General features: G+C 36.2%; 1 protein-coding gene across 5 annotated transcripts; it reads left to right on the top strand.

Moving 5' to 3' along the window:
• The first annotated feature begins 227 nt into the window (after positions 1-227).
• On the top strand, positions 228-25,049 carry BNIP2 (BCL2 interacting protein 2). 5 transcript variants are annotated; one of them, XM_029239309.1, is made up of 13 exons: positions 228-476; positions 6,947-7,053; positions 8,171-8,238; positions 8,715-8,891; positions 10,728-10,904; positions 14,483-14,585; positions 15,257-15,388; positions 16,757-16,843; positions 16,961-17,059; positions 17,790-17,825; positions 20,438-20,485; positions 23,482-23,533; positions 24,853-25,048. In XM_029239309.1, exons 1-12 carry the CDS (start codon positions 282-284, stop codon positions 23,489-23,491), a joined length of 1,239 nt encoding a protein of 412 aa, XP_029095142.1. In that variant the 5' UTR covers positions 228-281; the 3' UTR covers positions 23,492-23,533; positions 24,853-25,048. The 5 variants fall into 5 exon arrangements, with proteins under 5 accessions (XP_029095142.1, XP_029095140.1, XP_029095138.1 ...); XM_029239307.1 differs by having other exon boundaries at positions 23,482-25,049; XM_029239305.1 differs by having other exon boundaries at positions 21,950-25,049.
• Positions 25,050-25,842: the final 793 nt, after the last annotated feature.

Below are 25,842 nucleotides of genomic sequence, written 5' to 3'. Positions count from 1 at the left end.
AATATAAAAATGGCTCCTTGAGACTCGAGGGCGGCGGTCCTGTCCCGGGCGAGGAAGCGCCTGTAGCCGCAGGGGTGTGTAACAGGTCGCCTGCCGGACAGAAACGCTTGACAGCCCCGCGGGCCAAGTCGCGGGCGCCTGCGCGCAGGCATTAGCTCCTCCCTCCCTTCCTCCCACCCCACGGCTGAGGGTGTGGTCGGGAGAAGGAGCCCTGAGGCTTCCCGAAGACGCCACGGCTCCGCCTCGGCTTCCGCCAGCTGCGGCGTCTGGAGAAGGTCGGGATGTTGTCACTTCCTCCGGAGCCGCTCTCTGCATCCGGGTCGGCTGTTGCCGCTGTGGCTGAGGGACTGGGCCCGGGTCTCACCGTCGGAGGGGAGCGGGCTCCGCTCGGCGCTACCTTCTGCGACCTGGCCGTCAGCCCTGCGTCGCCGGCCTGGAGGGGCGAAGAAGACGAGGAGGCCAAGGGTTCCTCCGGGGTCAGTGCGACTCGGGAAGGCTGGGCACGGCGGGTCTGAGCTGGGAACAGTCCTGGGGTGGATGGGGGGGACGTCCGAGGGGCACGTATCCCGAACCGCCCGACCAGGGAAGCCCAGAGCGGTATCCGCTGTAGGAGGCGCCGCGGAAACTGCCCGGAGGCGCTTCCCGGATCCCCGCCCCGCTTAGGCCCCCGCCCTTGACCAGGCTTCTGATTGCTTTTTGCTACCTTTGCGTCCCCCCTTCTTCCACCCCTTTTCCGTTTGTAGGGGTGGTGCTCTCTTCTCTGCCCCTCTGCACATTCCCCGCTCTGGGGGCACGTTGGTCCCTTGTTTGTCACCAGCGTTGGTCCTGGTGCAGAACAAAGAAACTTGGACGTCTAATGTGCTCCACACCCTCCGGGAATATAGACACGGAAGCGGCATCCGTAATCAGGGCTTTAATGGACCTTGATATGTGAAAAGCCCAATTCCTGCGTGGATTCAGACACTGCCTTTTACTTCCGTACCTGGCAAAAGTGGTTTGAGTTTCTTGATGCCACTGGAGATCTACTAGAGCAACTCCTATTAAATCAGAAATGTATTTGGGTCTGTTACATTGCTTTGAAACCCCCTTGGTCTTCCCTGTTCTGGGCAGCTCTTTGAGAGCACGGCTTTTGTCATCTAGGTAGTCGTAGCGCCTTGCATTTAGTTAGTTTAATGAAGTGTGATTGTGTTTTGGTGGGGTTTTTTTTTTCGCCCTTTTAAAAAAAATCAGGCTATTTCTCCTAATGCTTACTTAATTTTTAAAATTAAACGTATTTTTTCTCTAAAATTATATAAGAATTTCTGCCATTTGTAAATGGGTGTTGTTTCCTCAAAATTATAACTGAAGTTACCGTGTCTAGTTACCCTACAGACTATTTTCTTATGATTTTGCATATCTTCTCCTTAGTTCTTATCATTTTACATTTTCTCCACACGATCTTTTTGATTTTTATGATCTCCTTTATTGCAGCCTAATATTGTTGGGTTTAGACGGGAAGTATGACAGGCCCACTTCTGCAAACATGGGGCTTGAACTAGATCATCATAAGTCCGTGCTATTGTAGTCTTTAGGCATTACAGGACCTTTGAAGCTAAGTGTAGCCATATCTGGCATTGCAGGCTTATTCTGTAGAAAGTTGCCAGTGAACTGGAGATGGTGTGCTGTATTAGAAACAGTCTAGGTCTAATCTGGAAACCAGAATGTAGTGTTATTTGCCTATTCATATATAAGATAAAATGGGGGTAATAACATCAGTGTTTTATACGACACAAAGTTTTTGGGTGGGATGCATGAGATGATGGATGTACAAGTGGTTAGTAAAGGGGAAAAGCACTCTTTGGGAAAGTAGTTCTCTTCCTTCTCCTGGTGTAATGCTCGTAGAAGGAGCAGTGGTGGAGAAAGGCATCTAAGAAAGGAAGTATATGTATAGCCAGATCCGATAATTTAACCTTGGCTGATAGTGGATCAAAAGATGCCATGTGAAGTTTGCATCCTGTAAAGCAGAGTGCTAGTATAATGTGATGATAATAATATTCCAAAGTTATAATTTTATGTTACATCCAGTATTTGTAACTCCACAGCAGAGTGTTACAGATCAGTTTTTAGACTTTAATCTTTTTAAAGGTCTCAGAGCATTTCCAGTACGTTCTGCATACTGATAATATAATGTACCTTGTATAGTTGGCATAATTACCCTGTGCTTTATCGTCACAATTTTGAGAAACAGCACTATTGTAATTTCTCTTGAATTTTGTGTTAACATTTCTGATAGGGTGTCACATTTAATTGAGATATATAATTGACATGACTTTTTTTAGTTTCAGGTGTACAACATCATGATTCGATATTTGAATATATTGCAAAATGATCACCACAATATGTCTACTTAACATCCACACTTAGTTACAAAATTTTTTTTCTTGTGATGAGCACTTTTAATATTTACTCTCTTAGCAGCTTGCATATATCTAATACAGTTTTATTAACTATAGTCACTATGCTGTACATTACATTTCCAGGACTGACTTATTTTATAGCTGGAAGTTTGTACCTTTTGACCCCCTTCATCCATTTCACCCACCTCCCACCCCACGACCTCTGGCAACCACCAGTATGTTCTCTGTATCTATGAGCTTGGTTTCGGGGGGTTTGGGTTTTTTTCTGTTTTTTGGGTTTTTTTTTTTAAAGATTCTACACATAAGTGAGATCATATGGTGTTCATCTTTCTCTGTCTGACTTATGTTACTTAGCATAATGCCCTCAGGGTCCATGCGTGTTGTTGCAAATGGCAGAGTTTTTTTTTAAATAGCTGAATAATATTCCTTTGTGTGAGTGTGTGTGTGTGTGTGTGTGTGTGTGTGTGTGTGTGTGTGTGTTTATTCATCGATGGACACTTAGGTTACTTGCATATGTTGGTTATTGTAAATAATGCTGCTGTGAATGTGAGGGTACAGATATCTTTTCCAGTTAACGTTTTCATTTTCTTCCGTTAAATACCCAAAAGTGGAATTGCTGGATCATATGGGAGTTCTGTTTTTAATTTTTTGAGGAACCTCCTTACTGTTTTGCGTAGTGGCTGCACCAGTTTACATTCCCATCAAGGATTCCCTTTTCTCCTCATCCTCGCTAACGTTTGTCATTTCTGGTCTTTTTGATAATAGCCGTCCTAAGGTGTGAGGCGATATGATATCTTCGTGTCATTTCATTTTTAAAAACCTGCATGACTCTGCTCTCAAGGAAACAATGACAAGCATATAGGATTTTTACAGGTGTTTTGGTGACCTTCCTAAACACGTAGGCTGGGCCTAAAGTATTTTCTTGTAGTGCTACCAGCATTGCCAGCTTCACAGGAAAAAGTGAACATAAATATTTAGAATGAAGCCCTTTCCTTTAAATGGGGATGTGAAAGCCTTGCCTAAGCATTTCCTTTTGCCAGATTGATTTCAGCATACATGTCGGTTATTAGCACCTATTCCAGCATCTAGGTTAAACTACATAATAGTAAAGTTGTCATGTAAAATTGTAAGTTATAATTCAGGCAGTTCTAAATATGATCTTAATATTTAATTTTTGCTTATATTGTTAGGCTGCATGGGGAAATCCCCGTTTTCATCTTGGTTGAATTTACCACCACACCTCACTGAGGTCAGCTACTGTTTTTGAATTTGTCTCTGTGACCTCCACTGCTAACTGGCATAAGTAATGATGTACCACCACTACCACACATTTGTTGAGAAATCAGGGTACTCCTCTTGCATTTGGTTATTTTAACAGTTGGCATCTTAAAGTATTACTTCCCCATTCTGATTTACCAAATCAATGAACAAAAAACGGGAAACAGCCACGATTAACTTGTGAATCAGCAGTATCCTGATTTCCTTCAGAGTAGTTGTGCTTATATTGCTCCTGTCTTGTTTCCTGTTCTTACAGCTGCTGATAATGTGCTTCTAAGAACAGTCCTCTCTCTGTCGTTTACCTAGTGTACTTTTCCCCTAAAATTTGTGATGAAATGGTTAAGAGTGAATCTGTATTTCTCTCTCCTAGGTTTCGTTTAACTAGCTTAATTAATTATCCCCAAACTAAATATCCATGTCCATATGCCGGGGTGTATTAACATCACATGACTCAATGATATTAAAGTAAAAGTTGAATGAATCAGGTAAATGAGCTGACAGACTCTGGCTGCCTGTGTCTAGAGAAGTATTTTCACGTGGTTGACTTGTTCAAGTGGTAAAGCAGCTAAAAGACATGGTTTATCTTTTAGAATTTCACAAGGTATGTATTTTCTCTTACAAACAAGGGATAATTTTACCAACAGAAATAGACACTACTTGTATGCAGGTTGCCCCAAATATTTTCACTACTCTTTTTGAGGGGTAAAACTTAACAGGAAGACTATTTATGTAGTTTAATTAGGAAAAAAAACTTAACAGGTTGAGCAAAACAAGTGGTTACTATTCAGTGTTAAACCTTACAATTAAATGTTTATTTTTAAATTTAACTAATGTTTAAAGACCCATTATGTGCCGGACACTGTGCTAGATGCTGGGAGTATAGTGGTAGCAACTTCCAGTCACCGCTTATATTTTTGAAATATTAAATGTTTTTCTGAGTATGTGGGGTATTTGAAAAAAACACTCAGAACATCCTATTATTTTTCCAACACCCAGTAAAAATGTGAAACTAAATAATGAAAGCTCTGATTATTAAATCTAGGAAAAAGCATTAATTCACTTCATAGTGAGTATCAAAGATTTGAAAAAACACTGAGTCGTGTAATGAATTTAAAAGTTGAGGGACTTCCCTGGTGGCACAGTGGTTAAGAATCCGCCTGCCAGTGCAGGGGACATGGGTTTGATCCCTGGTCCGGGAAGATCCCACATGCCGTGGAGTAACCAAGCCCGTGTGCCACAAGTACTGAGCCTGAGCTCTGGGGCCCGTGAGCCACAACTCCTGAAGCCCATGCTCTGCAACAAGAAAAGCCACTGCAATGAGAAGCCCGCACACCTCAACGAAGAGTAGCCCCCGCTCGCTGCAACTGGAGAAAGCCAGTGCGTAGGAATGAAGACCCAATGCAGCCAAAAAAGAAAAAAAGTTATAAAAGTTGGAATAGACTGTCAGTTTTCAACCTTAAGTAATAGAATGCTGCACTCTCACTTGAACATGAATTCTAGAGTAATAAGTATTGAGTATTTGGGTTTTATTGATCATAATTTGGGGGTCTTTTCTAATAATTCTGTGTTCTAAATAGAAAATTATTTGTTAAAGTAGGTATCCCTTTTTTGTTTGTTCTCCTCTCTACAGAGAGTAGGAGTTGCTGTCAGAGAACAGTCTATGAAGTGGTCCTTGAAGGTGTGTCCGATTACTTTATAGGTTATGTATCAGAAACAGAGAAACTGCTAAATAAGTCAAGATTATTATATTTTAAGTGTGTTTTCCATTCATTTCTCAAAATTGCCTGGCTCAGTTTTTCCCGGAGAATTAAAAATGCCTTACTTCTACTATGTATAAATTAACTGACTTTTCCCAGCAAACATGTTGGTGAAGAAAAGGCAGCATTTGCTTTTTTCTATCTGCAAGTGGTTCCTCAACAATTTAGACCTTTTGAGAATGTTTGAAATCTCTTGAGCATAAGTAAGAATTCAAACTGGGAAAAGAGCCTCCCAGTCTTGGCAGAGATATGAATGTAGTTTATTATGTGAAATCTAACACTTTAGAAAATTTCCAATGTAATTTTGTTGTTGTTGTTCTGGATCATAATGGTTTTTTGGTACAACTTTGTGTATCTTTTGAACGTTGTAATGACACAGCAGATAAGGCAACCATAAAATATGACCACAAGTTATATGTACATGATTTTAAAAGTTAAATAATTTAGAAGGATTTACCATGAATAGCATCTTCTCCCCCTCCCACCTTATTTCTTCTTCCACTGGTGTCAGCCACTTTTAACTTTGTTTTAAAACTGCTAGTGATAACTAGTAATACTTTCTATCTCTTAAGACATCTATGTTTTACTTCTTTTTTAAAAGATAACTTTAGACATCTATTGACTTACTCTAATGTAAGTGAACTAAATATTCCGTTTATACCTCTTGCCCCCTAAAGTTGTCACGATTTTTGTTGCACTGTTAACCAGTTGATCTTAATGACTTCTTAAATAATACACTTAAACCTGTATTTCTTATTCCATCAACAATACCAAACTCTAGATCCTTCATTTTGTAAACTAAGGATAGTAACACCCACATCCTTTCTTGGAAAAACTGAAACTAAGTTAAAACATGGAGTTGCGTGAATAGAAACATTCACCAAATTCAGTGTCTGAAAACTCATGCTAAACTACATGAGAAAAGCTTGTTATAGATATAAAGCAAATCAGAACGTAGCATAATTCATTTACTGGACAGGTACTGGATAGCCTTCTTTAAGTGGCTCAGGAATTATGTCATTGGAACTATAGAGAAGTAATATAAGAGACAGCACACCACTTGGACTCTGCTGAATCAAGCAAGTGTAAATGCTGTTTACCTAGTGTTCAATTTCTAGAATTAACCTCTCTCCAAAGGACAGAAAATTTAATTATGGGTGTAGAATAGAGCATATATTTATTTACTTTTATTATTTGTGCCCCCCATCCCGCAAATTGCTTTTACATAATTTACAGTACCTAATAAATTTTAAATCGTGTCCTGGGGCACACATGCATATATGCAAATGAAAGCAGGTACTTCACTGCACAATACCCTTATTACAAACAGTAATTACTGGAATATATACACTCTGTTTTCTGTTCTAATTCTTGGGGGAAAAAAGTTGTAGTTGCAACCAACTAAATTTATTTCATGATCAGGATGGAAGTATGAACTAAGGTATAAGATTATTGCATCTTTTCAGCAGATAAAGTGAAAAATAAGCCTATAAAATTTTTTTTCATTTTTTACAGGACCTTGGCTCTCTGGATTATCAGGAGCTTGTAGTTGACATTGAGTCCAGGCTGAGGATGGAAGGTGTTGAGCTTAAGGAAGAATGGCAAGATGAAGATTTTCCAATGTGAGCAATGCTTTTAAATGAAAACAAGTAAACAAAACTTCACAGTTTCTTTATTGAGATGTCACTTACTACAGGGGTCCCCAACCCCCAGGCCACGGACCACTACCGGTGTGTGGCCTGTTAGGAACCCGGCCACACAGCAGGAGGTGAGCGGAGGGCGAGTGAGTGAAGCTCCATCTGCCGCTTCAGTGCTGCTCCATCACTCGCATTCCCGCCTGAACCATCCCCCCACTGCCCCTCTGTCTGTGGAAGAATTGTCTTCCACGAAACCGGTCCCTGGTGCCGAAAAGGTTGGGGATTGCTGACTTACTAAATGAATATCAGGCTTCTTAAAGAAACCCAGTGTTGCAAAGTATTCATTTAATACTGGTAATAGAGTCTGAGGGGTTTCTAGGGGAAGGTGGTCTTTAGAAGTCTATAGGAATTGTTAAGTTGTATGCTTTTATTTTGAGAAAAAGCTTGTTAAGTAAACAAGGAAGAGCTTTCTAGGTTATCTGGCGAGCTACCTTGACACATTTGCATTTGTGTTTACAATTGTATTGGCACCAGTTGGCTTAAGAGAAAAAGAGCAAAGGCAGACTTTATATTTAAGTGATGCTTCCATGCCGTCTTGGTCAGAAGACCATCCCAGTGCATAAGAAGGTTCCTTAGCAGTTGGAATATGGACAGCTGGTGAGAGTACTGAGTCATTGCATAGCATAGCATGATAATAGTAATAAATGCAGAGCTCAAAATATGTAATCATCATTACCATATTCCCATTGTGAGTGACAATTCAGCTTCATTATACATTGTATCATGCATCACATTAAATTCATGCATTTGAAATATATTCTGTAGATTAATGATTTTTTAATTTGTTTTGTAGTTGTATTTAAGAGCAGTTACATAAGGAATATATATCTACTTTTATGTGTTGCTTATGTAAATATGTAAGTCAATTCAGACAGTCTGAAAATTTTCTTTGACAGTGGTTTGTAAATTACTAAACCTTAAGAAACATTGGTTTATTCAGTTTTCCACATAATTGTTTCTATAAGCTATTTTAATAGATCTTTGAACTTCAAAAAAATTTTTTTTTAATTTCTGGGTTAAAAATTGTGTCTGTGTGTTCTAGACCTTTACCGGAAGATGATAGTATTGAAGCAGATATATTAGCTGTAACTGGACCAGAGAGTCAGCCTGGTAAGAACTTGACACTTAGTGATAGACTTTAACTGTGCTATTTTTTGAACACATTTCTTTGTCAAGATAAAAAATATACTCAGTTTTTATTCCATCATAGGGTGCCAAAGGATAATGTGAATGTTTAGGAAAGCGTTTTTGGATTGCTTTGGAATACTTTGCAGAAACATACCTTTGGGTTTTAGAAATTTCAACCATAAAGGGGTGAGAGGAGATCGTTTTTAATAGTAAAAGGTGACTATAAGGTCTGCTGCTGTTATTTAAAAAGGCATATCCTTGCTGTGATGTGTCATCTTGCTGTGATACAGAAGCAATAGTGATCAAAATCCAAAGTTTGTAAATAAGTGCTTTGGAATTGTGTTTAATTAATGTTATTTTCTCAAGAATAAAGTGATTAAAGTTTTTCTCTTATTCAGTTTATACATCTAAGCATTTTTTCTAAATATATCTTTCACTTTTTTTTTAACCCATTTCAGGCTCACTAGAAGTTAATGGCGATAAAGTGAGAAAGAAACTAATGGCTCCTGACATTAGCCTAACCCTGGATCCTAGTGATGGCTCTGTGTGGTCAGATGATTTGGATGAAAGTGGGGAGATTGACTTAGATGACTTAGATACACCATCGGAGGACAGTAATGAATTTGAGTGGGAAGGTAAGTGTTTCATTATTTTTACCTGACTTTTATTAATGAACGTTCGTGTTTATATACATACGTAGTAGCATTTTCATATTAGGATAATTGGAAAAACTTAAAACTTGATCATGAAACCAGCTAAGGGATTTTGTTGAAAAAATCAGTGGCTCAGGGATTTTGTTGAAATGTTACACTTTCTAAAGTTCATATATTTGTTGCAAAGATATGAAATTCGGCTAAACACTGAATATGATGGCTTTCAAAACCGTTTATAGTAGATTACACATGTGGCTCTATTTTTTTCTTAATTGCCCAATGCTGTAAACTTATGTTTTTCCATGTAGCTCCCAATATTGCTTGATAATTATGGCATGTTCTTTTATTCAGTAGATAACTAAGAAGAAAAGCTTTGAAGAAACTTATGCTTTAGGGAATGTGCTAAAAGTAGTTAAGACTTTGCAGAGAGGGAGTTCTGAAGGGAGTGGTTTTTTTTTGAGGGTGTTTTTTTTTAAAAATAGGTTTGCCTGATAGTGCTGCACTTTGTAAACAACTACCTTGAATTAGTGTATTCTCCTAGCCTCCACCCTTATATTCTTTATCATTAGTTATTTGGAATTGAAAGGAATTGGCATGTGTTTTGCTTTGCATGCTTTCTTTAATTAGATAATTGCTGTCTACAGTATCTTTATAGTTGTTAATAATTTATATATGTTTAGTTCACCTTTAAAGTGATTTTTATTTCAAAGCAGTGTTTATCACTAGGTATGTTATCTGCAGTAAAGAGTAAGATCCTTAATGTGCTGTTATCTTCTGTTCCTTTTTTCTTCCCTGTTTCACTCGTTCAATATGCAATCCGGTAATAAGCAATATTTTATAAAGATACTGAAATAGTTTTCTGCCTATGTGTTTTGTCTCTTCTTTCTTTAATGCTGCTGTAGTCATTTCCTGGAAGGATATTTTCCGTTAACAGCTTTGTCTTGGAAACAAACAACTAACATACAGTAGGTTTCCCCTTCCCCCATCTTTTGGTAAGGACTGTGATACTAAAATTTCGAAAATCATTGCTTCATTAAAAATCAGCTAAAGTGCAATCTTAAAATGTAAATTATACCTAATCATTGGTGCTTGTGCTTTGACTAATGTCAATTTAAAATAGACTTTTGCATGTACACTTCAGAATATTATCAATAATTTTCTGCTTTATAAGACTGATCAAATGAGAAATAATCATTGACTCGTTAACCACTTTCTATCTGGTATTATAATGTTTGGGGAAAAATTTATGTGCTCAACAACAAAAAACATTGGCTCCCAGAGAGTTGCTTTAAGTAACCTATAGTGGTAACTGTCTGTCAAGGACAGTGTTGTAAATAGAATGTGGAAAGGCATTGTAGGGCCAGTGTACTAAGATTTTGATGGCTGTGTGAATTATCGTTTCTGAATTTGTGGATGTACGTTGTACTGCGATTAGGTCCTTTCTGAATTAAGCAATTCAAAAAAAGTTAAAGAACCATGATTTCCAAAAAACAAAATGGCCTTATATCAAGAATAAGCCTTTTCCTCTATTACAGAAGAAATATTTAAAATTCCACACACAGGGAACTCTGCTCAGTATTATGTAACAACCTAAATGGGAAAAGAATCACTTTGCTGTACACCTGAAACTATCGCAACATTGTTAATCAACTATACTCCAATATAAAATAAAAAGTTAAAAAATAAATAAAATTCCACAGAAGGTATAATAAAAAAATTCTCTGAACAATCTAATTCGATAGTAAAGTGGTTAACATGTAATTTGATTTTTATTTTATAAATAACAATCTGTGATTCAAAAACCTTTTATTTTGACAGATGATCTTCCGAAACCCAAGACTACTGAAGTTATTAGGAAAGGCTCAATTACTGAATATACAGCAGCAGAGGAAAAAGAAGATGGACGACGCTGGCGTATGTTCAGAATTGGAGAACAGGACCACAGGGTTGATATGAAAGCAATTGAACCCTATAAAAAAGTTATTAGCCATGGAGGTAACGGTTACCAAAGATTTTTTAGATTTTTTAATACAATATCAGAAATCTGGATGCTTAAGAGAATCTCTCCTTTGAGGTATTACATAATTTTGAAAGCATAATAAACATCATGTTCTTTTAGAAATGTAACAGGTTTGAAGTAAAAGGGTAAAGCCAACATTTAAAAATTGTTAACACGTGCATACCGTAAGTTCAAAAGGTGTAAGAGTGTACGGTGAAAACTGTCTCCTTCCACCCTTATCCCTAGACACCCCTAAACTGGGACTTTCTCCCTTTTTTATCCATTTATAATTTATATACAGTGAACTACTCTAATCCTTTTTTTGTAGCATTTGTATATTCCTTTTTTTTCCACCTTCATTGAGATAAAACTGACAAAGTGTGTAAGTTTAAGGTGTAAAATATGTTGATTTGATACGTTATATATATTTTTTCTTTTAATTTTAATATTTATTTAGTTATTTGGCTACCTCAGGTCTTACTTGTGGCACGTGGGATCTTTTGTTGCAGCACGTGGGCTCTTTCGTTGCAATGTGGGCTTCTCTTTAGTTGTGGCCCCCGGGCTCAGTTGTGGCATGTGGGCTTTAGAGCGCGCAGGCTTAGTTGCCCCACGGCATGTGGGATCTTAATTCCCCAACCAGGGATCGAAAATGCGTCCCCTGCATTGGAAGGTGGATTCTTTTTTTTCTTTTTCTTTCTTTTTTTTAAAAAAAGTTTTATTTGTTATTTATTTTATTTTTGGCTGCGTTGGGTCTTAGTTGTAGCACGCGGGATCATTCGTTGCAGTGCGTGGGCTTCTCTCTAGCAGTGGCGTGCAGGTTTTCTCTTCTCTAGTTGTGGTGAGCAGGCTCCAGGGCGCCTGGGCTCTGTAGTTGTGGCGCGCAGGTTCCAGAGCACATGGGCTCTGTAGTTTGCGGCACGCAGACTCTCTAGTTGAGGCACGCGGATTGCCCCGCAGCATGTGGGATCCTAGTTCACTGACCAGGGATCAAACCCGAGTCCCCTGAATTGTAAGGCGGATTCTTTACCACTGGACCACCAGGGAAGTCCCTGGAAGGCGGCTTCTTAACCAGTGGACCATCAGGAAAGTCCTTGATACATTATATACTGCGAGTGATTGCTACCATAGCATTTGCTAACACCTGTATCACATCACATAATTACCATTTCTTTTTTGTGGTGGGAACATTTAAGGTCTAGTCTACTCTTTTAGCAACTTTCAAGTACATAATTCAGTATTGTTAACTATAGTCACTATGTGGTACATTAATCCCCAGAAATTATTCATCTTCTAACTCGAAGTTTTTACTTTGATCAACATCTCCCCTTTACCCCCAGCTCCTGGTAACCACCATTTTAGTCTCGGTTTCTGTGAGTTCAGCTATTTTAGATTTCAGATACAAGTGACATACAGTATTTGTCATTCTTCTGTCTGACTTATTTCACAAGAAATGCTCTAATCTTAAGTGTACAGTTCACTGAATTTTGATGAATGCCCATATAACTATATACACTTAAAATCTACACCACCAGAGAGACAGAACATTTTCATTGCCCCAGAAAATTCTCTGGTTCTCCCTCTCAATGAATACCCTCTCTCCAATAACCACTATTCTAATGCCTACCCCGTGATTAGTTTTGCTTGTTAAAGAATTTCATGTAACTGGAATCATAGTTTACACTCTGTCTACTTTCACTCAGCATAATGATTTTGACATTTATCCATGTTGTTGCATGTATCCATAGTTCATTCCTTGTTACTGCCGGTTTGCTTATCCATCACTATTTTGATGGCCTTGTGAGCTATTTTCCAGTTTGAGCTATTATGATTAAAACTGCTGTGAACACTTTTTTTTTTTTGGCTTTGCCATTCATTTGTTTTTGGCGGGGGGGCGGGGAGCTGTGTTGGGTTGCACACAGGTTTCTTTCGTTGCTGCGCGCAGGCTTTCTCTAGTTGCAGCGAGTGGGGGCTACTCTTCGTTACAGTGCACAGGCTTTTCGCTGTGGTGGCTTCTCTTGTTGTGGAGCACGGGCTCTAGGCACGGGGGCTTCAGTAGTTGCGGCTCGCGGGCTCTAGAGCGCAGGCTCAGTAGTTGTGGCGCACGGGCTTAGTTGCTCTGCAGCATGTGGGATCTTCCAGGACCAGGGATCAAACCCGTGTCCCCTGCATTGGCAGACGGATTCTTAACCACTGCACCACCAGGGAAGTCCCCTGTGAACGTTGTTATACTCTTTTGCGCTTATAAATACAACCTGGCCCTTTAAAATATGAATCTTAATTTGCCTTAAAACCCTGAACAAATCATTTAGCTTTACCACAAAGTAGACAGTTAGTTCATTCCACGTTTTTTTTTGGAACACCCACTTTGCATATTTATGGAATATATAAAAATAAGGCTTTGTTCCTTAAGAAATTTACAAGTCAAATAGGAAAAGCTATGAAGTGCAGTTATAACATCTATCAGTCTGACTGTCTTGTATGTAGAAGTTTACATAGTCACTGTGTAAATAGCACCAGAATGTTAGTGGTAGTCAAAATACAACTCTATAGAGCACGTCATACTACCTGAAATCCTCCTAATTCAGGACAGGGGGCCACATAGGTCAAACAGATTGGTTTTTTCACATAGTCGTTTCTGCTTAATTTACTCTCTGCCAAATGCATTCTGTTTATTTCTGTAGTCTTCATTCATCTGAAAGGAGATCTCTTGAATATTTGCAGTTACATTATTCTGCCTAATTTAGTCTTAGTGAAGAAAACAGGATAATATGGATCATGAAGTCCACAGACATGTATTAATTCATCTAGTTCATTGGAAGCAAGTTGTGAGACCTGCCTCATTGTTTAAACCTAATATTTTTGAGAAATAGCACTTTATTTTTTTAGGAGAACATAATTAGGGCCATTTTATCCTATTGAGTTACCACAAGGTGTTTTGTGACTAAGGGATTAAGAAAGGTAGTGAATATTCTAATGTACTTGAAATGTTCCTTTTTAGTGCATGTTTGTAAACAATAGGAATGAAAATTAAAGCAGAAGTATTTGTTGCTGGTTACAGCTTAATATCTATATGAGAATTAAAACATTTATATTTTAGAGATTGTAATTAAAACGTATATTTTAGTGCTGTTTTTCTTCACTTAGACTTAGGTCAGACATAATCTTTTCTTTTTAATACCCTAAAAGCTACAAAATGCTAGACATCATTGAATGTAAAACTATTTTTTAAAGAGCAACTACTTTAAGCAGAAGTTGCATAAGAATGTTTTATTGCAGATGTTGTATCTGGTTGGATTATTATCTATCTACTTGCTAAAATAAGGCAGCTTTCTGAGTATGCTAATTTAAGTGGGTTTCTGGTTTTTATGCCCACTCTTTCCTCTTTAAATTTTATTGTTCTCTTTTTGAGAAGAGAGGATTTAAAGAGCTCTGTAAGACTCTACAGGGTCAGAACAAAAAAAACCATACTTTTTGATTCAGAAATGTGTGGAACATGCACCACTGTAATTTATCAACCATAAATGATATCCCCTGAAACATCTTCAGAGTATAATCATGCTGGTTTCTTTTTCAGGATATTATGGGGATGGATTAAATGCCATTGTTGTGTTTGCTGTCTGTTTTATGCCTGAAAGTGGTCAACCTAACTATAGATACCTGATGGACAATCTCTTCAAGTAAGTAGATCATCACAAAAATGTTTGGACAGAATTGAGTACATTAGATCTCCAGTTTAAGGAAGAGAACTTTATTTAGCTGGGTAGAAATTATTGCGTTGGCCAAAAAGTTCATTCGGTTTTTTCCGTAAGATGTTACAGAAAAACCTGAGGGAACTTTTTGGCCAACCCTATATAAATAATCCTAGTTCTGATTCCATACGTCTATCCCTTGGCATTATAAAAACTATCCATTTTCCAACTCAACAGAAGAATTGTCATTTTAAAACTGGAAGAGATATTACAGATTATGTGTTCCAACTTCATTTTACACTTGAGGACACATTAAGTGCTTTATTGGGGAAAATTTCAAACATATACAAAGGCAGAGAGAAGTATATTAAATCTTTGTGTAACAATCACCCAGTTCCACAATTATCAGTTTATACTTTATTCCCACAAATACCTCCCCATGGCATAATTTTGAAGCAAATCCCAGACATCATATCATTTATAAACATTTTAAGATGTATTTCTAAAAGAAAAGAACTTTTTTTCTTTAAATAACCATAATACCAACTAATGCTGTTTTAAATTTTTGCTCTCACTGAAGGGGAGGGAAGGGAATTGTGTTATTTGGATAACCTGGTTTGGTTCTGCATAGCAATGTTTCTAAGACTTTATTTTTACAGGTACGTTATTGGCACTTTGGAGCTGTTAGTAGCAGAAAACTACATGATCGTTTATTTAAATGGTGCAACAACTCGAAGAAAAATGCCCAGTCTGGGATGGCTCAGGAAATGCTATCAACAAATTGATAGAAGGTATTGTAAATGCAAGTGGAAAGCTAGTCTGAATAATGTTTATTATGTCCTTATTAGATTAAATTTTATTTCTCTTGCCACTTAAAGTCACCATGTATTTCTTCAGAAATTACATTTATTAATTTCATAACAAGTTTCTATTTTCAAACTTATAAAATAGCTCTATTTCTCTTTTGAACCACATCAAACATTTTCCTATAATTTACATTTTGGGAAAGGATGGAGAATTTAGTACATTTCCTATTTTATTACATTCTGGATTTTGCCTCATTTATAGTGCTTAGTATATTTTGTTAGTTAAGATGCTTATTTAGCTGTAATCTTTCTTTGGAATGAGTTCTAGAAATGTATTCTCTTGGGAGTTAGTCATCCATGCTAATGAAAGGAATTTTGATCCTCTATTTGGTTTGATTTGACCACAGCTAATTCAAACTAGGTTTAATCAACTCAGATCCAGTAACAGGTTTCTCTTCATACCTGAACATGACATTGGCTGGTTCTTGTGATTTTTTTTTTTTTTTTAATACTTAGTCATCACTGTAAGTGTGAAATATGATGATAAAAACAGCAGTTTTTATTTCATCATTTTAAGTTGCCTAGGATAATGCTTTTTTTTAATTTATTTATTTTTTATTTATTTTTTTTTGCGGTACGCGGGCCTCTCACTGTTGTGGCCTCTCCCATTGCAGAGCACAGGCTCTGGACACGCAGGCTCAGCGGCCATGTCTCACGGGCCCAGCCACTCCGCGGCATGTGGGATTTTCCCGGACCAGGGCACGAACCCGTGTCCCCTGCATCAGCAGGCGGACTCTCAACCACTGTGCCACCCGGGAAGCCCTAGGATAATGCTTTTAACTTTTAATCAAAATTTTAGACTCCATAAGAATACATTAGATCTGATTCATGTTGCCTGTTCCTGTGGTGATCTCTCCTCTCACCTTTCTGCCTGCCCAGTGCCTTTCATGGTGTTGAAGAAATTAATAACAGTTTCCCCTCCATCCTGAAAAATGAAAAGAGCTTACTTTTATATTCAGTATTGGCTTCTACCCCTGGTTGACAGTCTTGAAGACAAGTGAATGTATATTAGGAGACGTTTAATAACAGGCTACACTGTGAACATAAATTTAGGCAAATGAAGTAGAGTTCATTTTGTGGCAGTGGGAAGGACCATTGGAATTCAGGAGTGCATTTTCTTTTGTTTGTTATCTTTTGTTGTCTTTAGGAATATCATATCCAAATGACAGCTCTTGAATGAGGATTTTTTCAATTTTTTGTATAGATTTGCACATACTTACTGAGGTCCTAGCTTTTCTTCTAGCATTAGAATTTGTAGAACTTTTAAATTTTTCTTTTTCTTTTAAACCCCAGGTTACGGAAAAACCTAAAGTCTCTCATTATTGTACATCCCTCTTGGTTTATCAGAACACTTCTGGCTGTTACAAGACCATTTATTAGGTAATTTTCTGAGAACCATTGACTCTTAAAGAAACCCCCACAGACTCCTTGTATGAATTTCTTGTCCGTTCTGTTGGTCAGAAATATTAAGGTAATTATCTTTATTTCTTTCCATAGCTCAAAATTCAGCCAAAAAATTAGATACGTCTTTAATTTGGCAGAACTAGCGGAACTTGTCCCCATGGAATATGTTGGAATACCAGAATGCATAAAACAGTATGTTTTGTTTCATTTCTTTAATTGTATTGGATCTTTATATTTTGATGTGCAAGAGGTAAATATTTCAGTACCCATTCTTTCTCCCTTCATATATTATAATTATTTTATAACTGCTCTTGTTTTTATAACAAAGAAAAGGGGGAAGAAGACACTTTCCAACACTTTCCCCATAAGTCACCATTCTCTTCAGGCTATCAGTTGAGTAGGAGGAATTGTTTCTGGTTTGGTTCATTTATATTTTTAAAGATAGTTACAGTCTTAAGAGATGGTCTCTTGATTGGTTAGTACTAAGGAACATTCTCCAGACTTGAACATGCTGGTCTCCAAATTTGAGTAAGCTTGTCATGGCATCAAATAATATTATTAGGGAAGTAAAATATTTATATCTGTCTAATCTTAATACTTTCCAGTGGCTGGAGTTTGTTCTGTTTACCAAATTCACTTATCTAACTTCTAAAAGGAATTGGTAGAAGACTGTTAACATAAATACTTGAGTATCACAGTGCTATAATATAGAAAAATGTTTCTTTGTTCTATTAATGTGATGTTTTAGTCTGTTGAATGTGTCAAAACCACATTTCTTAAGTCAGTTCTGACTTCCTGTATAGTATGTTAAATATTTTTGGGTTTGCCTGCAAACTTTTGAGTTTATTTTTAGTGCCTTTTTTTGAGTTTTTGTTCATCTTCATAACATGTATGTTTACTAAAATAACTCTTCCCTACCAAGGTATGAAGAAGAAAAGTTTAAAAAGAAACAGAAAAGGTATATGCACACCTTGACTGGGTTGCATCTAGACTAGTCCATTTGCATTGCACAGACTAACTCTTCCTTATTGGTTGGTTAGCTCGTAGACAAAGATAATAGCATTTGTAAATATAAATATACCCCAGGATTCAAATGTAGAGTGAATCCAAAGTTCCTGATGCTGAGTATGGCTTGGATTCACTCTGTTTTAACACCATAATAATGCCAGTTACAAAATAAAGACCACACCTCCTCCTCCCTGCTTTTGGTATAAATACTGACAGTAAATTCCTAAGAATACTATTTGGAAAACCAATTATTTATAATACCTTACCAGTTTCACCATACTTTAAATCTCTAACTTGCGCTTTTGAAATATTTGTGCACTTTTTTAATGTATCAGTTTTCCCCCCTGGGGTTGATGATTATATTTGCAATGCACATGTTCTTTGGCTAACCAACATTGATTTTCTTGTATGCTTAAATGGCCTGCTAACTAGTCAAATTCTACATGTGATAAAATACCTAAAAGTTCAATGTACCATTTAATAGTTAAACACTCTGCTTTCCATCTTTAATTTAATTTTGAATACTTCTGCTTTGAGCATAACAAACTGTCATCTGTTAATATCTTTGCATAGAAGATGAAAGGCAAGTGTATAAAATAGTTACCATTTTATATAGTAATTTAGAAAATTATAGGATTTAGATCTAACTTGTTAATGGATTTTTAAAATATTAACTAAATTAGCAAAACAGATTGATACAGTCTCATAAGAGTTAAGGTGAGAGATTTGTATGTAGTTATCATTTGGACCATTGTAAGGAACTGGAGCTGGAATATTCTTAACTTTGAACACATTTTGGCTCTGTTGATGAGCAAGAATTCAGTTGAGCATGTGATAGAGTCATAGCTTTACATTTCTATGTGACACTTTACAGCTAAACATTTTAAGATAGAGATAAGGACAGTGATTTTAAATCTTGCTAATTTCTCGTTCCTCTCAAGACATTGGTGTGAATTTGCCAGACCAGAGGCTGAAGTTTAAAATGTAGTCTATAATTGTAGAGTATTTTGAAGCCAGCTGCTTCATGGGTTTCAAAATGAATTGCCTTTGTTGATGAAATCTGCTATGTTGTGCCTTTTTACAAAATTCTTAGTTAAGTAACTTAGGCATCAGAAAAAAAGTAGAATTGTACTTTTTATTTAAATGTATTGTTTGAAACCTACCAATATTATTTTATCTTGATTTTTTTTTTATTTTCGTTTCATTTAATCTTCAATAGAATCATTACATATATCTTTTAGGCACTTCTGAGTTTTTGTACAGAGTTTCTTTAGCCTTGAAAAATAATAAATCCTTGTCAGCTTGAAAAGGGTAACACTCACGTTTTAAAAATAGAAGGGCATGTTTTTAAAACCAAGTTAACAGAAACTGCATGGGGGAGCTTATTACCCAAGGTGAAATTTCTATGAGTACTGGTGATAAGGATTCAAAACTGAGTGTGCTGAAATATAGCAGTTTTAAATGTTTTAGACGTTTGTTTCAAATAACTCAGTGCAAGTGTAGCCAGGTAGATGTTGATTGTTAAAATATTTGAACAGAGTTTAAAAATAAAGTGATTATGAAATTAGTTCATACCGATATTTCACATGTTGAAAAGATTGATGTGTTTTGCATGCCTTATCAAGAATATGTACCTTTCAGATTTTTGTTACCAATATAAAAAGTATTTTAAAATGTTGTTAATCTGGCTTTACCACAGGCCAAGGCTTTTAGGTCTGACTCACTAATGTTCAGGTGATTGTAGTAATGGAAACAAATGTGAAAAGTATCTTCATATATCATACCAAGTTGTTTTAAACTCTCCTCCATCAGTGATTCAAACTACTACAAATATAAATATACAAATATAATAGTAAGAGATTGTTGTACATTATCTGTGAAGGGTTGTCTATAATTTTTGTGTGGTAATTACATAATTCTTCTAATCCCCACTTGCCTAAATTTTGATGTGATCTCTATGCATCCCACTCCTGATCCAGTCATATTTTTAATCTACATCTAGATACTTCTGATTATTAAATTCTGTGGCTCCTTACTATCAAGATAAATAAAAAGTATTCACATTCTAAGTGTACCAATAAATTTTGGAGAATAATTATGGCATCCATAAATATGTACTTTTACCACTGAACTTAAAAGTTGATCAGTTGATGGCATTAGTGGCATTTAAATATTTCAGTTAACAACATCATTTTTGAGGGAATTATTTTTCCTGCCACTCAGATCACTTAGCTCCTTGCCTCAGCCATGCTACAGTTCAGCATTTTAATATGCCTGTTGTAATTTGAACTTTTAATAAAGTTTATATGCATTTGTATATAAAGTATCTTACAGTCTTAAAAAAAAAAAACAATAATCACATTCTTGCCAGTGTCCTCTTGCCTTTAAAAATTATCTTTCCTGGTTGGGAAAATGTTTGGTAACCTTTTTACTATGTCTGCTTCTTTGCAAAGCTTTGTTTATAACAGAATAATAATCTATGGTAAAATCAGCCATTATTTTTAGAAAGAGAATTGTTCATTTGCTGATATCTTATTATCTATATTGTTTTTCATTAAATAGAGTTGATCAAGAGCTTAATGGAAAACAAGATGAACCGAAAAGTGAACAGTAAGTTTGGCATCTACTCCAAACACTGAAGAATGTGCTGATGAAGCAGTGCTTTTTTGCATTTATAATGCATTTATTGGTCCTGATTTTTATGTAACCTGTTACAAAACTGACTTGACTTTTTCTTAATGGACTTTTGTATAAGGGACTGTTCACTGCTGTACTGGTTTGCAGATCTCTTGAATTTAGCTCTTCACTAGCTAATTATATTGTAATCATTTTATATTTTATATTGCTAAATAGCAGAGAACCACACTTTATATAAAGCAGTTTTTGCATTTGTTTATTAAATGATGCATTTTCTTCAGTAAAATATTTATATGCCTAAATGGAAAAGGAAAGAGATAATATATATTTTTATGTTTTTGAGCAGTATTTTTTAATGTATACCTTTCTTATGGAAGAATATGCAGGTAAATAAGACCATGATTTTGTAAAGTGCATGTTAAAATATTTGTTTTTGTAAATGGTTAAATACACTTCCTGGGTCACTTAGAAAATATGCTCATAAGGTGAGGGACAGTTAAACTGGTTCTCATGAATACCCAAAGGTCATATACCTAATCTAAGTAGATTAGTACCATTCTGAGTTTTTTTCTCACTTAACATTTATTTCTTAATTCAGACACAAATACAAGTGTATTGCACACTTTTTTTTTTAAACATAAAGACAAGTCAAGAAGCCATTTTTAGAATTAGAGAATTTAAGAGGTTAAGAATTGGGGCTTGTATATATGTATATATCAGACATTTTATCTTCTGGCCAAAAGTCAGAGCTTCATAAAAATTGTAGGTTTGTTCACTAATGTGAAATAAGCTGTGTGTCCAGGGTATCACTCTCCTGAATTTGTGTGAGTGCAGTGTAATATTCAGAGAATGTGATGAGTTATTCACTGTCACTACTTTTCTTTAGAAAATAGGGGCTGCTTTTTTAACTACTTTCAATGTGGGCACTTTACCAAAATACTTTCGTATCAGGTGTTTGACCCAGTCAGATAAGGTGTGTTTTCCCATTTTCTGTTGAATTATGTTGACAGTACTGTAAATTAAGTTACTTTGTAAGTCTTAGAGCATCATCATATTATGGTGTTTTGCGTTTGGTGTAAGCATATGAACTCCTTGTTTAATTTGGTAAGTACCTTGACTCTGCATTGAAATTGTATTTATGCCCCAGATAGAACTTAATTCCCCACAAAATCATTCAAAAACAACAGGTTGGTCTAATACTGTGTCATATACTTGTGTGGCTTATACATTTGGTAAACTTAGTACCTGCCTGATTTAAGGGTCACACCACACTCCAGCCCTTCTTATAAGGTAATTTACAAAAGAGTAGTAAAATTGAAGTGCAGGAGCTAAACCTCTAGGATTTATTCTATCCTAGACTGGCTTTTATCATTGCTGTTTTTAGTGTAAAGTTTTCTATTACAAAAGAGAATTTCCTTTACTTTTTGTCCTCCTCAGTCATACACTTGACACAGTAACCCAAGTCCAATTATGGCAGATGCTGGAGGATTCCCAGGATGAGACTTTCTTTAGCAGCCTCCTGACTTCACTTGGATCCAGCTGCTGTAGGCAGATCCTGAACTAATGTCATTATAGTCAATAAAGCTAAAACCATTATTGCTTGCTCAGATCTTAGAAATACTTTGTGTTCAAAAAGCAAATTAACAGTAACAGTTTAGGCATTCCTTCTGAATTTACGAATAAAAGATCATATTGAATTTAATTGTGATTAGAGTCTATATTTGTAGAGTGCTTTAAGTGACCTTTCATCAGTAAAAGTAGTCTTTCATCTATAAATTTGTGTCTCAGTCAAACCTGGCTGAGCTTTTTAAATAGGTGGCTTTCCTCCACATTAAGTACCCAGTTCTTCAGTTTCAACACATTACTGTTTATTGACTTTTCGCATTTGCAAGCATTGTCCCTGATTATAGATACAACTCGTTGCAAAAGTGGTGCATTTTCCTACATATTTTTTTAAAGTAGAGATAGCCTGTATTCTATCAGAACATTAAAATTTAGAGGGAACAGTGATACCATTTGGGATATAACCAAAGGGATGTGCTGTGAATCACTAGATTTAAAAGAAAACCTGTTCTAACCTATACCTTGATGAAATCTGGTATAGGGACATGCCCTGTAATGTTTCAGAGCTGTGAGACTTAAGATCATAACAAGTAGGTCAGAGGAAAAGCATTTATTAAACTGGTTATTTGTAATTACTAGCTATGTGACATTTTCCCCATATCATTCAGTTTTAATTTTCCATTAGTGATTGAGGTGAAAGTACATATAATTGTGTTATTTTATCTTTCTGCTGGGATCATGGTTGTAACTTGTTTAATTTGATGCTTATGCCACTACTTTTTGTTGTGTTTAGGTTCTGAGTGCCTCTTTTTAGTCAAAAGTTTCTTTTATAAAATAATCTGATTGTGTTCTCCTTGGTCATATTCCTTATTAGCACCAAGGGAAGATACTATATTGATCCCACAGTTTAAGCTTAATAGTCTTTAACTGGAGGTGGGGGGAGTATAAAGAAATATGATTCCAAGTAGGGCCTAGCAGGACCTGGAAAGGAAGATAACAAAACAAGGAAGTAAGAGAAAGAAAACTATAAAGGGATAATGAGTTAGCTAAGATTCCACTGAATGTGTCCTTGTTAAGGGGAGTGCTGTATATGACAGCGGTTGGTACCATTTCTTGTATCAATCAGGAAAACCTGCAGGCTACATACAGAATATGTGAATAAGACTGTGGAGTGAAGGGGGCAAAGGCTGGTAATACTTACAATGAAAATTCATATTTTCCTCTGCTTTGTCTCTTCATACAAAAGCAAGTTTAAACAGGGAGGGTCAGCAATTACAATGCTCAGATTAAAGTGTAGGGTTACGTTACTTTTGACATTCATAGCTGGTAAACATTTAATGTATTGTTCCAAAATGGACATCACTCTTTAGTAACTATACTGAATACTGAAATTTGCTGATTGACAGGTATATATAGGTTGCTAGACTTTCTTCAACTGCAATTCCAGAATTTAAAAAGGTAAGGAATCTGCTTTTTTGAGAGTCTTCTTTTAAATGACTGTGTTACTCTGGCTGTTTTTACGTGATTGCTCAGGGAATTTGAAAGTGTTTGAATTAAAGGAGAAGGGGCTTTTTAGATTTCTTCAATTGATAGTTAAAAATTAGCATTAGGATATGTCCAGTTTCCTAATGAGATGGGTAAAGTTGTATATAAGGTGACAGTAGCTTCGTCCTTTTCCCCGTGTGATATGTGGAAAATTGCTAACATTGCTCCTACAGGAGGAGGAGGAAATAGACTGAAAATAGGTAGATATGGCTACCACATTCTGTTTTGTTTTCATGCCCATTTTTTCTCATCCTGTATAGCTATTTGAGAAGTGGATCACAAATGTCAGAAGGGTGGGATAGCTAGAGGAATTAATGTACTTAAAAGTTAGACCAACTATTCCGTTACAGTTTATCTTGTAGGAACAGGGATTGTGTAATTTGAGTTGCTGGGAGAAAGAGTTAAGGACTTAGACTTGCATTGAGAAGGTCAGCTGGTAAGAGAAGTGGGAGATTCTCAATGTTCTAATAGTAAGGAAGAATTACCTGGAGAGTCTTTCATCCCCCTCTTCCCATCCCAAGATTCAGAATGAATTAGAATCATATCAGTGGTGAGTCCCAGTAATGTGATCCTTTAAAATTCTCAATGGTAATTGAAAATAATGTGTTGACCAGCAAGGAGTGACACTAGAATTTGAACAGAACTGTTACTTTGTTGCAGCTATATATGATAGATCTACTTAATTTCTTATGTTTTGAGAGCTACTTTTATGAAAAGTTTACATGAAGCACTTAATATAACATAACACATCAAACACCAGAAGAAAATCAAAGTTTAATGCTTTCATGTTACTAAAGAATTATTATAATATCTGTCTAATTCTATTTTATAAGACATTCTACAAGAGGTTAAAACATTTGCATTTTGAAATTTTTATGCGTTTTCACATTCAGTGTAGGTAAGGAGGAACTTGGAAAATAATGTTAATTAGCTACTCTACTGCACTTTTTGTATTTGAATTTTCTGAAGTTATGTCCCTTAAACAGTTTATTTACATAAACTAGCTAGTAAATATTTGTGGTGTTCAGGGCACTGACTTGCACAGCCCTTGGGGCACATGGAACACAATTCAGAGTTCGTTAGACACTAATGCACTTTGATATATATTTCAAAGATTAATACATTTTTCTTACCATAAATTCACATGCTGTCATTTAGACACAGTTAATGTACTGTGATCATTTTATCACTGTTCAGATAATGTTGCATAGCCTAGTGCTCTCCTTTTACAGTGAGAGAAATTCAGTTCTGAAGACTGTGTGTGCAAGATGTTGATGTGGTCCCTGTAAGAAATACTAAGGTTGGTCTTGATTTACTAAGAAGATGTAATATTTTCTTTTTCTCTGACTTGTTAGGAATACAATAACTTGTGTCCTGATTTGTTGCACATCGTATTTTTGCAACGTTAATGAATTTAAATAAATTAATTGGAAAGTTTTGGTTTTGACTCACTTGTCACATTTTTCTGTCTCCCATTTCACTACTGAATTTTTACAAAGTTTATCTTGTAAGTTTATCTTTTCAAATAGTTTTAAACCTTTTGTTTCTGTAGTTTGGGTGCTGCTTCCTATTCAAGGGGGTGAAGAGTTCATCCTGCTTCAATTTTAAACATTATCTTAACTATAAGCACACTTTGTATTTCATAGTTTAGAATTATTTTAGTTATGGGGAATCCACCAATGAAATCAGTTCAATAAGTGGCTGAAAACATGGCATAAAAAAATAACCTGTTTACTCTATGGACCTGCGCAGAGGTTCAAGTTGGTTGCAGTTGTTTTGCATTTACTCCTCAATCACTGTTCAACTGCTTAACGGCAAACGGCTGTGCACATTACTGCTGCCTTTAATCCAGTTAGGATACCGTTTGGGATTACGTAAACGCAAATACAAACTGAAGTATTTGTCTTGCATTAAGCATAAATTTTAAATACAGATTCTCCCGAATTGAAATTCTGTGATTCACAAACTAAACGCTTGCAGAGTTAAATGAATTGCCGCCCTGTTTCGTTAAGAAATACTTGGCTATAAACTTTTCAGAATTTGGCTTCAATTCTGTATTACTGGGTCTTCAACAGTATTACGCTGAACACACTTGCGGCATAAAATGTGACTGCCTTACATTTTCTAATTGTGCGTCTAACAGTGGAGAGGAGTCTGTAAAATTGTAATTCTCTTATTAACGATTTACTGAACCTGGTGAATTACTTGGGAGCTAAACCTGT

The sequence above is a fragment of the Monodon monoceros genome, unplaced genomic scaffold (assembly GCF_005190385.1).
Source record: "Monodon monoceros isolate NGI ecotype Baffin Bay Population unplaced genomic scaffold, NGI_Narwhal_1 Super_Scaffold_21, whole genome shotgun sequence".
In the NCBI taxonomy this organism is placed as follows: Eukaryota; Metazoa; Chordata; class Mammalia; order Artiodactyla; family Monodontidae; genus Monodon; species Monodon monoceros.
This window is presented reverse-complemented; position numbering and strand designations above follow the sequence as displayed.